This window comes from Triticum aestivum, chromosome 2B, assembly GCF_018294505.1.
Source record: "Triticum aestivum cultivar Chinese Spring chromosome 2B, IWGSC CS RefSeq v2.1, whole genome shotgun sequence".
Classification (NCBI taxonomy): Eukaryota; Viridiplantae; Streptophyta; class Magnoliopsida; order Poales; family Poaceae; genus Triticum; species Triticum aestivum.
In genome coordinates this window covers 722,938,629-722,955,350 of record NC_057798.1, presented here as the reverse complement: position 1 = coordinate 722,955,350, position 16,722 = coordinate 722,938,629, and the positions used below count along the sequence as shown (strand labels likewise).

Sequence of the window (16,722 nt, the reverse complement as noted above, 5' to 3'; positions counted from 1 at the left end):
TGGGCCTCGAGGGAGAAGAGGGAAGGAGGCAGGAGGGGCCGCGCGCCCCTCCCCTTCCTAGTCCGAATAGGACAAGGGAAGGGGGGCGGCGCCCCCCCTTTCCTCCCCTCTTCCTCCTCTTTCCCCCCTTCTCCTATTCCAACTAGGAAAGAAGGGAGTCCTACTCCCGGTGGGAGTAGGACTCCCCCCTTGGCGCGCCCTCCTTGGCCGGCCGCCTCCTCCCCCTGGCTCCTTTATATACGGGGGCGGGGGGAACCCCATAGACACACAAGTTGATCTACAGATCGTTCCTTAGCCGTGTGCGATGCCCCCCTCCACCATATTCCACCTCGGTCATATCGTCGCGGAGTTTAGGCGAAGCCCTGCGCCGGTAGAGCATCATCACCGTCACCACGCCGTCGTGCTGACGGAACTCATCCCCGAAGCTTTGCTAGATCGGAGCCCGGGGATCATCATCGAGCTGAAGTGTGCTGAACTCGGAGGTGACGTACGTTCGGTGCTTGGATCGGTCGGATCGTGAAGACGTACGACTACATCAACCGCGTTGTGCTAACGCTTCCTCTTACGGTCTACGAGGGTACGTGGACAACACTCTCCCCTCTTGTTGCTATGCCATCACCATGATCTTGCGTGTACGTAGGAATTTTTTTGAAATTACTACGTTCCCCAACAGGTTTCCCCTCTCCCATGCGCATGGGCCTTGGGGGGGCTAGTGCCCCTGGACCATTAAGGCTAGGGCACCCCCCTACAGCCCATGCTGCTGTATTGGACGTGGTGGAACAATTTTCGGACCTCTGGAATCCTCCGGAACCTTCTGAAAGCTTCCCGGTACAATACCGGAAAAACTCGAACTTTTCCCGGAACCCGAACAGCAACTTTCCATATATAAATCTTTACCTCCGGACCATTCCGGAACTCCTCGTGATGTCCGGGATCTCATCCAGGACTCCCAACAACATTCGGTAAAAACATACAAACTTCCTTTATAACCCTAGCGTCATCGAACCTTAAGTGTGTAGACCCTACGGGTTCGGGAACCATGCAGACATGACCGAGACGTTCTCCGGTCAATAACCAACAGCGGGATCTGGATACCCATGTTGGCTCCCACATGTTCCACGATGATCTCATCGGATGAACCACGATGTCAAGAACTCAATCGACCCCGTATACAATTCCTTTTGTCTAACGGTATTGTACTTGCCCGAGATTCGATCGTCGGTATACCGATATCTTGTTCAATCTCGTCACCGGCAAGTCTATTTACTCGTTCTGTAACACATCATCCCGTGATCAACCCCTTGGTCACATTGTGCACATTATGATGATGTCCTACCGAGTGGGCCCAGAGATACCTCTCCGTTTACACGGAGTGACAAATCCCAGTCTCGATTCGTGCCAACCCAACAGACACTTTCGGAGATACCTGTAGTGCACCTTTATAGCCACCCAGTTACGTTGTGACGTTTGGTACACCCAAAGCATTCCTACGGTATCCGGGAGTTGCATAATCTCATGGTCTAAGGAAATGATACTTGACATTAGAAAAGCTTTAGCATATGAACTACACGATCTTTGTGCTAGGCTTAGGATTGGGTCTTGTCCATCACATCATTCTTCTAATGATGTGATCCCGTTATCAATGACATCCAATGTCCATGGTCAGGAAACCGTAACCATCTATTGATCAACGAGCTAGTCAATTAGAGGCTTACTAGGGACATGGTGTTGTCTATGTACCCACACATGTATCTGAGTTTCCTATCAATACAATTATAGCATTGATAATAAACGATTATCATGAACAAGGAAATATAATATAATAATAACTAATTTATTATTGCCTCTAGGACATATTTCCAACAACCAGCTCCTCGGAAGTCTCCGAACGACGACTCGGCGATGGAGACGGGCTCCGACAAGGACTCGACGTTGGAACCCGCGCCGGTCCATGCCAGCTTGACCATGGAGCAGACGCATACACACTATAAGGACCCCATGGCGGAGGAGCAGCCAACCCGTCATCGTTGTTGGTGTTCTAGCAGGCACATAAGGAGCACTGGTACAACCTCTTCCTCCTCGAGAAGCACCGGCTGACGGAGGGCCAAATATATAGCGAGCATGCGAGCGAGAAGGCAGTGGCGGCAAAGAACCCCAACTTCGTAGCTGAGCAGCGGGCGCTCTATGAGGATGGGCGCGCTCATGCCTCTGGCAACGCGGTCGTGCCGCAGCCGGATGCGGAGGCGACATAGGGGATCGCGGACGAGTACGCTAGCAGCTGCACGTTCGTGAAACTATGGTTCTTCCAACGATGTTTGCTTTTTCGGTTGGACCATAGTCTTGATGACTTCTCCTTCGTGATCAACTACAAAAGGTCAGAGTCTCAGAGTCTAGGACTTGAACTTGGTGGACCGGTTCACATGTATTTGTACTCTTAATTTGGTTAACATTTTCAAAAGAAAAAAAATGTTTTCCTTCTTATCGGACAAAGGAAAGGTGATCTCGCCAATCCGCCACCAGGACAGTTCTCTCCGTTGCCATCCTTTGGCGGCTCATCTCCGCCGACGACCTCGGCCCTCGATGGTGAGGCGGGTCGCCGGATCCATGCGTGTGGATCATTTTAGGCCCTTGTTGCTTATGTTTTTAGACCGTTCATCGTTTTGGCTTTGGCGATGATGATGGCAACGCTTAATAAAGAACGAGTCGATGCCCCATATGATTGGGGATGAATTTGGAAACCAGATCGTTCAAGCAAGGATGAAGTGTCGGCGAGGACATCCTCGTGGTGGACTTGTGCCCTCAGGCTCCGCCATTGCAACCACGTTTGCTCCAGCGCCATCGCGGAGCTTGGAAGGTAGTCCAGGAGCGAATGTAGATTGTGATCTGCATCAAAGGCATCTGAAAGATGGTGGATCGTGGGCTGGGTTCATGGTTCATGGATGACAAGTATGGTCTCCTTATCCGACGTCTTAGTCGTGTGGGGGTGCCAAATATGAAGTTCGATGGCGTGTCCAGGTTGTTGCCCCGGTCTGATTCGTTGAACGGTAATGGCTTCACCTTTTGGTGAGCCACCTTGGAGGTCCGCAAAGCTGCATATCTGTGATGGAGCCGCGTTGAGCTCGGATGAGGAGTTGATGCGTCATTTTTTTCCTTTGGTCGCTGTTGTGGTGGTGCGAGAGACGAGCGTTGGTGTCAAACTCGGAGGATTCTTCGGTATTGATTCTAATTTCCCTTCTTGATTGGTGTTTCTTTGTGCAAAGGCTAGCGTTCTATTGTTTTTTTAGTTTTATCAGGTCTGTATTTACGTGTCTTGTACTATATATGATCTTTATGATATAAATGAGAAACATACTATCATGAGGAAAAATTATTAAGAAAAAAGAGATGCTACGCGTCGGCCGGGTAATGTTCAGAAAATGTCCGCCGCCTTTGTCCATCTTTCTCCATATGAAAGTGCTATGGGCACATAAAGATGTGGGTAGAGGAAGTCTCAAAAAGCGAAGGCCGAGCTGTAGGTCACGTGACCTGCACCGAAAAGTTGGATGGCAAGCTCGGCAGCTGTATGGTTTTCTTTCCATGAGCGTGCGCGAGCCTTTGCAACAAGACCCGTGTTGCACTCGACACTTTGCAACACAAGCCTTGTTGTGCTCCTGCCGAACCGTTTTTTCTTTGAAACAAGACATGTGTTTCAGAAACAAGACGCTTGTTGCAGAAAAAAAAACCTTCATACAACAGTTAGATTCAGTTGGGTCTTGTTTCTAAAAGATCCGCCGCCTCGCGAACCATTGAATTCAACGCGAGATAATCATTAGATTCAGCTGGCAGCTTTGCAACAAAAATGATGTTGCGTCAGATATTTGCAACAGAGTTCATGTTGCAGAACTTTTGCAACTGAGGTATTGTTGCAGATTTTTTTGCAACAAAGATAATGTTGCTTAATTTTTTTGTCTTCACTCGAAAGTCTTGCAACATCGATGGTGTTGCAGAATCTTTCTTGCAACAGGAAGGATTTTGCAATGTCGATCGTTCACCACGAGCTCCTTCATCTTCGTCGGTCTGCAACAGACCAATTGTTGCGATGGTAAGAATGCAATAATGGGTCAATTGCAAAACTAATAGTGATGGCCAATGGGCCACGTAGCGTGCGGAGAAGGCGGCGGACGCGAGAGCTGCGATCCGCCCGGTGATAAGAAGCGTTTCCCTTAAGAAAATGCAGAATTGTTGTGCGAGCCATGCCCCCTGGAGTTCTGTGTCCTTTTACGCATGATTAAGTATTGGCGTGCAAATCACGTACAACTGACTTGCATACATGGTCGCACTAGAAATCAAAGCATCCCGCATTATAATCACGTTTGGACGAAGGAGACATTTCCTTCCCCGAAAGTAATGTGCTCTTAGCACAACCGCAAGGCATCGATCACCTCCTTGCTCTGCATGGCTTGGTAGTAGTACACCGTGGCTGCCGTCAAAGAGAGGAGCTGCAGCGCACAAGACAGAAAAGCATGCACGGCCAACAAGCAGAAGCACACCGCCATGCTCGTCTTGGCATACACAAGAGCAACCCGGTACAGCGGAGCCACGGCGGTCGGCACGAAGTGCGCCACGAGCACCAGCAGGAGGCCCTCCTTTCTCCTCACCAGCGTCACGAGCCGCCACGCCTGCCGGAGCGCCCCCACGCCGCGGCACCTCCTGTCGACCACCGACGCGGCGACGCCCACCAACCCCACGGCGGTAAAGTAGAGGGAGGTGAGGAGCGCGATGAGGTAGACGAGACCCTGGACGGAGAGAACCCCCGAGAGCCCGGCCATCAGGGCGGGAGCAGGAATAATCAGCGCGGCCAGGACCGCCGATGCGAAGTCAAGCGCGTCGACGACGGCGATGGTGATGGAAGGGCCCTTCAGGCTGATCCACCCCTTGACCAGCTCGCGCAGGAGCTCTGCCAGCGAGTAGCGGTCGCCGGAGTAGGTCGTGGAGGCCGCGAAGAGGAAGAGGATCTTCTTGACGAAGCCGACCGCCAGGGCGACGATCACCTCGGAGAAGGCGATGAGGATGAGCCTCATGCCGTCTTGCTTTGGCCCCTCCATCTCCATGAGCTTGGCGTGTTCGGCGCTCGAGAAGTCGGTGTTGTTGACCTCGGTGGCATGGCTGGCCACGACGTCGGCGAGAGGCTGGACGAACACGAAATTGACTATGTGGTCAAGGAAGGCGGCGGCGGCAAAGAGGAGGAACAAGGGCGTGAAGAGCTTGGGGTTTAACGTGGGGAGGGTCAGCGCTTCCTTTAGGAAAGTAAAGCATGATGTGGTTTTGGCAGCCATGGTTCCTTTTTGGTAAGGTGATTTCAAGAACTGAAGGTTATTTGTTCAAAAAAAAAAAAGAACTGAAGGTTGAGGATGATCTGCCTGACGCTGTGGAGAAGGAGGAGATTTGTACGTTTGGGGAGGGGATGGCTGGGATATGCTCACCGGTCAACTGAGGAAGAGTTGAAAAAGGAACGGCACGTTGTGTTGTCGCTAAGGGACGACTTGGAAAAACCAAAAGAATCAAAGTACGACCCGCCCGCCGGTGGAGGAAATTGCAGAAACCACTTGTACAGCTTACAAATTATTGGTGTTTGCTATAGAGAACACAACTGTTAGTCTAACTAGTTGCAACCAGGTTCAGTATACTATACTCTGCTTGGTGCGGCGATGGTTAGGGTTTCCCCCGTCAGGGGGGAATCAGCTCTCCGTCGTCGCCACAATTCACGTCGAAGTAGGCGAACCACTCTTGTGGCAGCTAGGGTTACAACCTGATTACAATACGATGCTCTCAGACAGGGGTCGCTCGGCTTTATATATAGCCATGGATGTCTGGAGGTAAAAGGAAAAGAATAGCAAGCACAATAAAAAGTGTAAAAGGCGATTGTGCAAGTTTAGTGTACCTAGCTTTGGATGATAATTCCTTCAGGCCTTGTTCGGTTACACCCTGCCTGAAGGGGATTGGAGGGGTTTTGGGCGGGATTTGACTTACAGGGGATTCAATCCACTTCAATCCCTGTCAAACCCCTTTCAATTCCGCCTCACAGGGAGTGTCCCCCCATCACTTGGTAATTTGAGAGGTCTGAGCGGACTAAATCTCACAAAGAATGATCTGTCCGGCGAGTGTATGGCTCTCAGACGAGTTAAGCATCGGAACCTGATAAACATTATCACCTGCTGCTCTAATATTGACTCCAGTCGCAATGACTTCCGAGCCCTTGTGTTCGAGTTCATGCCCAGCTTTAGCCTTGACAGATGGTTGCATCCAAGAACAGACGAGCCGTGGCACAAGTTGAGTATTGTCTGCCTGCTGAACATAGCGGTCGATGTTGCAGATGCGCTAGACTATCTTCACAGCAATAGTCAGCCATCAGTAATCTACTAGTACGATTTGAAGCCGAGCAACATCCTCCTTGAGAGTGACTGCACTGCCAAGGTTGCCGACTTTGGGCTTTCAAAGCTGATTGATGAGTACACAGATGTATTTGGATCCAGATTCAATTCCGGGAGCTCTGTCGGGATAAGGGGGACTATTTTTTTTTTTTTGAAACGGAGGCAAAAGTTTTGCCTCATCCATTAATTAAGAAGAGAGTTGCCTAGTTAATTTATGAAAAACCAGGCGAAAACCATCACAACCATGCTCAAAAGCACGACCCCATCCACATGTGAACTACTCCCGAATCATGGAGCCACGGGACCGAAGCACCCAACACACTACTACTGCAACCCACAACATATGGGTCCCTGTACTACAGTATGGTACACATGATAATTATCTAATTTACAGTATGGTACACATGATAATTATCTAATTTACAACACAATGTACAAATTGTTTGCTCTTGCTTCCCATGAAACAAAGGAAGAGGAGAAGGAAACTCGGTGCTATTATAATAATTGTACTTCTGTACAAGCCTCTGCTCAATTCAGAACCTAAATTATGAGTGGTCCTGCCAAATGCCCTTACATCAAATGAGCGAATACGTGCACTGAACTCTATATACCTCGAAAGTAATATACTCCACTTCTGTGTCCACTTCCGTATGGGCAGCTGCTGAACACTAGCAAATGAGCTTGGCCGTAAAACTTGATCAACGTTCTTCTCGACGGGGCCTGTTTGGGTCAGAAACCATGTCCATCATCATTTTCTCTGGAGAGTCTTCCCAGTTGCCAAAAGCTGCGAGATCAATCTGAAAAAAAAAGGAAGGAAATGTTATGGACAACAGTGATGTACACTGTAGAGAAGGGTCCTTGTTTGCTCGGCATAGCACCTTTCTCCGCTGCCCTGAGAAAATATCCTCCCTTTTCTTGAAAATATCCTGTTGCCGCTTTGTTGTTTGTCCACCAAGTCCCCATACTTCGAAGTCAAGTATTGAAGCCTCAACAGGTAAATAACCCTACATCACAATAATGGAGTAATATCATAATCTGCTTTCAGTGGCATTTTGGACTGTGAGCTAGGCTCATTAAGTATTTATTTGAGGCCACATACTGCTGCTGCCAAAGCTTGCAGATTTCAAAAGAAAAACAGTGATATGCAGTTATGCCCTACAGAGGAAAACTTTCATAACCTATAAGTAATCTACATGCCCTGTTGGCCACTGAGTGGTTATCATCCATCTACCCTTGTTGCCTTTGGCACTATGTTTGGATTTTAAAAGCACTTTGGTTTGCTACTTTGGGGTAAACAAACTAGCTAATTCAAACAACCTGTAGTTCAGAGCCAAGACAGAAATGAAGGTTCCTTGCTGACAAGATTACCGAACATGGGAGCAACAAACTGGACCTAAGGCCTTGTACAATGCTAAGTGCTTAGTGAGGAGCTTAGAAAAATAAACAGGGTTTTCCTGAAGCACCAGTGCCAATTTCTGCATGAAAGGTGCCTAATTAAGCGTCTACCCTCTACAAGTAAGCCCTGGTGCTTAAATAAACACTGGTTTATTTCTCTAAGAACCTCCCCTAAAGCGCCTTGCATTAAACAAGGCCTAAGAGTTCTTTCGAGATTATACTAAGGTGGTTATAGCAATAATGATGAGATATTTAGTCAGAACTACCAAATGTGAAATTTTACCTGATTGGGAATGAGAGAACCATGTTGGTAAGTCTTGTCAACTGCATGATGGCGAATTGTAACTTTAGAGAAGTCCTCGTCGATAAAGACCCTCTCGTTTCCAATTGATCCGCCGAATGCTAAGCCAAGAGGCTTTGGTGTTGCCTCATACGTCTTTAGTTGAGTATGTAGGTGGCAATACATGATGTTCTTCTCCTTACCTGCTAGATTAGATAAACAGTGAGCTACAATCAAATGTGGCAAAGGACATAAGCAACAAAACTCATACCCGATGGCAGAAGCATGCGGAATATCGGATATGTGGCACATAGGAACCCAGAGCTACCGTAGAAAGTGTCTTTGTTCTCAAATCCATCCTCGGTTAATACACCAAGTCCCCATTTTTGGCCAGCATCAACATTATCACTACCAGTTTTCGAGAATGCCGAGATTAGAATTAGCGCTGGTCCCTTATACCCCTCAACACAAGACCAAAACCGGCTCAGACCTTTTCCATGAAGCGATGACCTACAAATATGTTCTAGATCAGAATTAAAACTTATAATGTAATCAGGTCATGACAGGATTTTACAAGATCACCTGATAAGTGATAACAACTGAAACTTACAATCTTGACAAGAAAAGTAGCTTGCAAAGATAATTACAAGAATACGAAGCAAAAAATGGCAAGAAGTAACCTATAAAGAAGGTCTTCTGTGTCCATTCCAATGACAGATGCTGGCAAAAACTTTTCACTCAATGTGTTTCTGACGCTGAGAGAGATTGACCATGCCCTCCCACGTGTTAATAGATATGCATCAGAAGTATCAAAAGTTGTGTTACCAGTTGAAACAGAGCTTTCCTGCTTGTAAGAAACAACTCTGGTTAGAAGAAATATTATGCCGAGTTTAAGCTTCATTATTATAAAGTCATCAGATATGATTCTAAATAATTGGACAAAACAAATAAAGATTCATTGTTGCAGCAAAATAATGAGGTCATGAACTCAGTGGGTTCCGACTGCAGGAGCTTCAGCTTAGTACTAATAAAAAATTCTGAAGCAACTAACGGTTTTTCTAAACGATTTTCCCAGCCTCTGCATTGGAGTTATACACCAAGCTCAGAATCTATGTCTGGATATCTTCACAATTCCTACCTGGATTCTTAAGTTAGTTCTGAACAGTCACATATAAAGAAGAACAATCCGACTTTTCTAGCAAGCAGTGAGAATCTACATAATGCAGAACTTGCTGTTAATTTGTAGAATCAGAGTAGCGAGGACAGCTGATCATGAAATTAAGTGCTCTGGCAGCACAATACCTTCTATATGCCTCCTGGCAACACAATACCTAAGATACAATATAGTCAAGGGAAAACATGTAGAAATAGAAATTTGCCCATCATTTTGCACATCTACGTATTATATGCACCTAACTGAACAATGGCAATGCGGCACATGAAGCGGCACCACAGTTGATATATTAAACAAGCTATTCAATCTTTCAGGATAGCAATTAATTCTGCAATGCATAATCGGATTACCTTCGTTGGATCAACCTCGGACGACCGGAACCTGTCCTGAACATACCGCGAGAGGCAGTTGCCAAGCCCGGGGACAGTCGAGATCACCCACGACGTGAACTCCTGCACCGAAACCCCCTTCCCGGCAGCGGAAACCTCCCAGCCCCAGACGTCCTCGTCATCGGCGACGGCGCCCGCGGACACGAGCGCCGACAGCACCAGATGCGACACGTCCGGGTGCAGCACCGGCTCACCCTTCCCCCCTTCCTCGCCGCCCGAAACCCTCGGCGCCAAGCCGCTCCACGCCATGACCCAGCACATGGACAGCAGCAGAGCGATCTCCCCCGGCGCGAGCTCCCCCACGACCTTCCCGCCCTCCTCATCCCCGCCGCCGTCCTCGTCCGGGCGGAACTGCACGCCGCAGGGCGCGCCCGCGGCGGCGCAGGCCGCGGCGTACACGCGGAGGAGCGCCGCCAGCGGCAGCGAGGCCCGGGCGCGCGCGCAGCAGGAGTTGAACCCCTTGAGGAAGCCGAGCCAGCCCCCCGCCCCCGCGTCCTCGGAGGCGCCGCGGGGGAAGAAGAGGGAGGCGATGGTGGGGCCGAGGCTTGCGAGGAGGTCCTGGAAGTGCGCCGGAGTTTCAAGAGGGGGGGCGGAGCGGAAGGAGGCGGGCGGGAGGGAGAGGGTCGCGGCCAGGTCGGGGGAGCGGGAGAAGACGGCGCGGAGGAGCGGGAGGGAGAGGGCGGCGGAGGCGAGGGCCTCCTGCTCCCGCAGCTCGCGCGCCTCCGCGGGGGCGCTGGCGGTGGAGGAGGACCCGCCCATGGCTGCTGCTGCTGGTGATGGTGAGCTGTCGTCGGCGCGGCCGCGGTGGTGGAGTGGGGATCGGGGAAAGGTTGGAGACGGGGGGCTCTTGGGGGTTCGAGGGGGCGGAGAGAGGAGGGTGGAGGGGGCCGCGTGGCGGCAAGGGAGAGAGATGGATCGAGGTGTTTGATGGATTGCCGACGCGGTAACTCAAATTTGGTGATCTGGATTCTGGAGTTGGATTAGAGCTGGAGAGGTCGTGGGGCCGGCGATCCGTCGACGTGGGATATTTCCGAAGGACGACGGTAGAAGATGACGGAGACGTGGACTTCTACTTTACGCCGGCCTTCGTGAGAAACGTAACCAAGTTTGTTTCTTAATAACCAAAATCAATCGCGGTCTGTTGATTGCATGTTCAAATGTTTTCTGCTGATCACACTAAAAACATAGACATTCTACGAAAAGTTTACAATGTTTCTTGTCTAATTACGTGGTGGCTTCCTTATTTTATGGAAAGTTTTCAAGTTCACACATTTCAAAGTATTACTACGTCCAAATTAGGCCAATTCTAAACCACTACTTTTCTATTACTATTCGAATATGCCGCGCTCAACATATTTTTAGAGGCTTGTGGTCTATCTGCAGCCGTCAGTAAATCACATGTTGAGTGGATACAAGTGGTTAGCGGTTGATGCACGTATTTAGAGGCTAATCTGCCACACATGTTTTGTTCCTGAAATATTGAGCAGATGTTCAGAAGGCCAGGGACAAGGAGGCTGATGGAGCAAATGCTCTTCAACGCTGACGGTGCTACAATCCCAATTATCCCACTGACCATGCACTTGATGTTCCATCGGTCTCATGGACGGTAGTATTTCTTACAGTGATTTGTATTTACTTCCGAGGAACATCAACTGCAGGTTTAGATGGTGATAATATGACAGCAGTGGCAGGTGCAGATGACCACCATCAGGTTACAACTCCGCTACCTGGGTAGGTACAATTAACTGAAGAGAAACAATGCAATACATTCATGACACTAACAAGGAGAACAAAACACATCACCACATAGACCGATCAATGCTGCTGAGACCCTTTCTTCGCTGCCACGGAAGCAGAGCAATCCTTCTTGATGTTCCTCAGCCTAGCGACCACATCGCTCATGCTCGGCCTCTGGTCACTAGAGTCGGCCGAACAGTCCAGGCCCAGCTCGAATGTCGACACAAGAAAGTCGCCCTTGCGGGCAGTGGAAGGCAATGTCGATGTAGTAGTATTGTTTTCGTGGTGAAAGCCGCGCCTGTTCATCTCTTCACCTTGCAGCAGCTTCTCGTCAACAACATCGACGAGCCTTGCTGGAAATGCTCGCGAAACCCACTGCCTGAGGCTGGATTCTCCAAGGAACACGGGGCTTGTGGGCCTCTTGCCGGTGAAGACTTCGAGCAGCATGATCCCAAAGCTGAACACGTCGCTCTTCCGTGACGCCTTCCCCATGTACGCAAGCTCTGTACAAGAAAGCGAAAAGTCGATAGCGGTAGCCAACCAAAGTAATAGCAGCTAATTTCTTGGCAAATGAATTGCTCAGGCATGGTCGTACCAAGTACGTACCTGGGGCCATGTACCCAATTGTCCCTGGCAGACTCGCTGAGACCATGGAGTTGTCATCGCCTAATAACTTCGCAATGCCAAAGTCGGCAACATGCGCCGTCATGTCCTCATCAAACAGCACATTGCTAGGCTTCAGGTCGCGGTGTAGGACAACCTGACAGTGATGATGGTGCAGATACTCCATTGCCTCCGACACGCCAAGCATAATGTCCAGTCTCTTGATGAATCCTAGTGGTTCACTATTTTCAGTGTGCAAGCATGTCTCCAAGCTACCATTGGGCATGTACTGAAGCAGCAGTGCTCTAAAATCCAAGTTGGAACAGGTATTCAATATCCGTATCAAGTTGCGATGCCGGGCCATCCGCAACACTTGACATTCAGCATCAAAGCTCCTCACGGCCTGCTCGAATTGCATGTTGAGCACTTTTATCGCCACCACCAAACCATCGTCCAGTTGGCCCTTGAAAACTTTTCCGAAACTTCCAACTCCAAGTAGGTTGTCCTCATTGAAATTTTCAGTGGCACGAGCAACCTCATGGTAGGACACTAACCTATGGCTGATTGGATCAACTCCATCAGCAGCAGGTGTTACCTCTCCCTGCTTCAGACTGTTCCTTCTTATCAGCAGGTATAAGCAAATAGCTATAGCCGCCAATGTTAAAGCAAAAGAAGGTAGTAGGAATTTTAGTAAATGTCCATTATTATCAGAGTGAGAGGTATCCAGGCATGGCAAAAACCCTAAACGGGGAGCACCGCACAGACCAAAGTTTCCTATCAGAGATTGCAAGGTGATGTTTCTGAAAACACCTTCATCTGGTATTGAACCTTGTAACTCATTGAAGGACAGGTTCAGGCTTGTGAGGTAGGTTAAGTTTGTCAAGTACTTTGGGATGGTACCCGAGAAGTTGTTGGAAGATAGGTCCAGTGTTCCTAAGCTAATTAAATTGCGAAAACTGTATGGAATAGAATTTTGAAATGAGTTGTGAGACAGGCTTAGGTAAGTTAGCATCCGGAGCTGTCCAAAGGAATCTGGAAGGCTGCCAACCAAGTTGTTGTTGGAGAGATCTATTTTGTTAATCTGTTTCATGTGGCCGAGATCAAAAGGTAATGCACCAGTCAGAGAGTTATGGGACAGATTCAGTTCAACAAGGTTATTAAGAAGAAACAAGCTTGCTGGCACATGTGAGGACAGATTGTTATAAGACAAGGAAATGTATTCCAACAAAGTGAGATTACCAAGGCCATCTGGTATAGAACCAGAGAATTTGTTGTTGTAGAGAAATAATTGTACCAGTCTCTTGAGCATACCAATTCGCGCCGGGATGGGACCAACAAAGCTATTCCCTGAGATGTCAATCCTCTCAAGGTTCTCCATAGTCGTGATGGATTCTGGGATCGACTGGCTTAGTTGGTTGTTCATAAGGATCAACGAGCTGACACCACTTAGATTTGATATTGTCGATGGAATTCCTCCTGTCAACTTGTTGCCAGTTGCATCAAAACTCACAAGCTTCTTGGAGAGGTTTCCAGTATAGTCAGGAAGGCCTCCACTGAAATCATTCACCTGCAAATTTATGAGACGGAGCTCCCTGCAATTCGAGAGACCATCCAAGAAGCCAAGCTCCCCTTGGAAGCGGTTTGATCCAAGATCGAGGAGTTGTAGTGATCTCATGTTCCCAAGTGTTGCTGGTACTGACCCGGTCAGTAGATTGAGGGCCAACCCTATTGCGGTTAATGATGTCAAGTTGCCAAGAAAAGTAGGAAAAGAACCTGTGAGTCCATTAGATGAAAGCTCCAAAATATTGAGCTGTCTCAACTTGCTCAATTCAATCGGGATCTCTCCATTGAGCTTGCAGAATGAGAGGTCAAGCCTGGTGAGCATGGTAAGATTCCCAAGAACACGAGGGATTTGCCCAACAAGTTCGTTCCCCCCAGCTAAAAGGCCGGAAAGGAATGGCAGCTCACCCAGCCATGCCGGCACAGGACCCGTAAAGAAATTCTGAGATAGAGAGATGATCCTGATGTTCTTGCACGAAGCAAGGCCTGAAGGAATCGGACCTGTGAAGTAGTTCTGAGAGAGGGATATTACTTGCAACATGGGGAGACTAAGGCTACCATTGCTGCCAGGAACAGGGCCAGTCAGATTGTTACTGGCCATATACAGCATCCTAAGTCTAGACATATTGAAAATGGCCGAGGGAACTGGCCCAGAGAGCTGGTTTCGCTGCAGGCCAAGGAAGTCAAGCATGGGCAAGGAGCCGACGCTGTCAGGTATCGACCCAGACAGACTGTTGTTCCCAAAGGAGACATAGCTTAGTAGAGGTGTGTTGTTGAACAGATGAGTTGGTATCTGACTGTTGGGATTCCGCCCACAGGATCGATCACATCAAATCACGATGAACACACACACGCAGAAACTTTTGCCAAAGGCACGTGTCGTGCCTCTCTTCTCTTTATTTCTTTTCTGGTTTTTCTCCACTCACGGTACAATAACTAGCCCTGCCTGTGTATATATACACGCAGGACCAAGCCCTCACGTTCAACTCTATCTTAATCTGACCCTATATTCTAATCGGACTCATACTAGTATTGCCTATACTAGACACGCCAACTAAACTCTAATCCAAACCGGACTCGTACTACGTGCGCTTTAGCACACATAGGGACACGCCTATCACATGGAGGACTAACCAAAAACTACACGGCCTTCCTAATCCTAGCTAACTAAACTTACCACGTGACACCAAAACATTTAAGACAAGATTATTGCCAACACTGACCACTCAAGTAGTTGGCATGCAGAGCTATGTAGGCAAGGTTGCGCAATCCTTGCATCTCCGTTGGGATTTGACCAGACAGCATGTTGCCGCTCACATCAAGAACTTGGAGACCTGTAAGGTTCCCAAAGGTCGATGGAATGGAGTGAGACAAGTTGTTGTGTGCAAGATTGAGCCGCCTAAGGCGACGCAGCCGGCCGAGCTCGGCGGGGATGGAGCCGACGAGGTTGGAGCTGGTGAGGTTGAGAACAGAGAGGAAGGAGAGGTTTCCAAGGTGAGGGGCGAGCTGACCATGGAGGGGCACGCCCGGCAACTCCAGGGCGGTGACGCGATGGCTTTGGCGCCGGCCGCATGACACGCCTACCCAGAGGCAGAAGGACACATTGGTAGCCCAACTGTTGCGGAGGACGCCGAGTGGGTCGGACAGCTGCGCCTTGAACGCAAGCAGCGCGTCGAGGTCAGTGTCATTGCTGCTAGGAAGGGAAGGAGCAGCGAGCACGGTCGCCAGCAGCGGTACTAGTGCGAGTATAATGAGGCGAAATGCCATGGCCATGGACAGTGCTGGCTAGCCAAGCTATGAGCAGCAACCATAGAGTACTCTCTTCTTAAGTAAGGAAGAGTGGAAGACCCTGACTTGGTGAGCTTGTGGAAATAGTCAATGCATACCTTGAGAGAGTAAACAATTTGTTTTCCTGCAGCCTAAAGAGCGACTAAAGCATTGCCTTGCATACACACATGATCAATTCTCAAATCCTAAAATGCAAGACAACGACCCCTCAACAGTTTTAGTCGTGATTGATTATCGCAGGTTCACACTTAACAACAACTTGGATTGCATGGTTTTCTCCTCTGGACATAGACTAAACGTTCTGTGGGATTTAACTCTGCTCACACTTGACAGCGGCCTGTTATTATGTACTCCTTCTGTCCGGAAATACTCGTCGGAGGAATGGATGTATCTAGATGTATTTAAGTTTTAGATACATTCATTTTTAGACATTTCTCCCACAAGTATTTTCGGACAGAGGGAGTACTGAGTACTATTGGATGGCTTTCTCCGACAACGACTCCAGTTATAAAGCTCATGCACAAAAGTCGCAGTTGGGTCATTGGGTGTTGGTCATATACAGTGTACGGTTATTTGGTTAGTGTTTTTCAATGGATTAGGAGTCCCAATCCTCCCTTGTGTCAGCCCCGGAATCAGCTTGATCAGGGTTGAAGATAGGTACCTAGATACTGATGACGCTGGGAGGCGTGAGCCTCACTTGGGTCCGGCACCCCTTGACCAGCGCCACTCGCCGGCCGGAGGCCACCGAGCGAGGAGGTCGTGGAAGTGCTCCGGCGGGTAGGGGGTCTCCGCCAGGTCGGAGGAGCGGGAGAAGACGGCGCGAAGGAGGGAGGGAGAGAGAGGCGGAGGCGAGGGCCTCCTGCTCCCGCAGATCGCGCGCCTCCGCGGGGGCGTTGGCGGTGGAGGAGGACCCGCCCATGGTTGCTGCTGCTGGTGAGCTGTCGTCGGCGCGGCCGAGGTGGTGCCGTGGTGGAGTGGGGATCGGGGAAGAGGAGAGGGGCGAGACAGGTTTTTTTTTAGGGGGTACGGGACGGAATATCCTATTTGCCGCTCCTTGCGTCAAAATGCCGGGCCTTCGCACAGGCGAGCATCCGAGCAGCGACGCAGCCGGCCCGTTTAACTGTTCGAACGCCACCGGTTTTGGTCGCCACCGGTTTTGGGAACCTTCTAGAGGTTCCCAGCTGGTTTTTTCTGGTTCTTGGAAGCTTCTAGATGGTTCTTTGAATCGGTTTTTTCTTTGGTCCGTTTTTGTGTTTTCTTTTTTCTTTTCTTTTCTCTTATTTTCCCTTTTCTAGTTTTTTCTTTTGTTTCTTTATTCTGTTTTTTATTTTCCCTTTTTCTTTTCTTTTCTCTCATTTTCCTTTTTCTGTTTTTTTGTTTCTATTT

General features: G+C 49.1%; 3 protein-coding genes across 3 annotated transcripts; all 3 read right to left on the bottom strand.

The window, feature by feature from the left end:
* Window positions 1-4,317: 4,317 nt before the first annotated feature.
* On the bottom strand, window positions 4,318-5,374 carry LOC123042295 (uncharacterized). Its single transcript, XM_044464775.1, has one exon. It carries the CDS (start codon window positions 5,313-5,315, stop codon window positions 4,395-4,397), a length of 921 nt encoding a protein of 306 aa, XP_044320710.1. The 5' UTR covers window positions 5,316-5,374; the 3' UTR covers window positions 4,318-4,394.
* Window positions 5,375-6,809: 1,435 nt separating this feature from the next.
* Window positions 6,810-10,534, bottom strand: LOC123046957 (uncharacterized). The gene is made up of 6 exons (XM_044470417.1): window positions 9,610-10,534; window positions 8,766-8,929; window positions 8,357-8,595; window positions 8,089-8,288; window positions 7,289-7,414; window positions 6,810-7,207 (listed from the first exon to the last, which is right to left on the bottom strand). Exons 1-6 carry the CDS (start codon window positions 10,405-10,407, stop codon window positions 7,109-7,111), a joined length of 1,626 nt encoding a protein of 541 aa, XP_044326352.1. The 5' UTR covers window positions 10,408-10,534; the 3' UTR covers window positions 6,810-7,108.
* A 488-nt stretch (window positions 10,535-11,022) lies between these two features.
* On the bottom strand, window positions 11,023-15,434 carry LOC123046958 (receptor kinase-like protein Xa21). Its single transcript, XM_044470418.1, has 3 exons — window positions 14,768-15,434; window positions 11,992-14,345; window positions 11,023-11,888 (listed from the first exon to the last, which is right to left on the bottom strand). Exons 1-3 carry the CDS (start codon window positions 15,319-15,321, stop codon window positions 11,464-11,466), a joined length of 3,333 nt encoding a protein of 1,110 aa, XP_044326353.1. The 5' UTR covers window positions 15,322-15,434; the 3' UTR covers window positions 11,023-11,463.
* Between the last annotated feature and the right edge of the window lie 1,288 nt (window positions 15,435-16,722).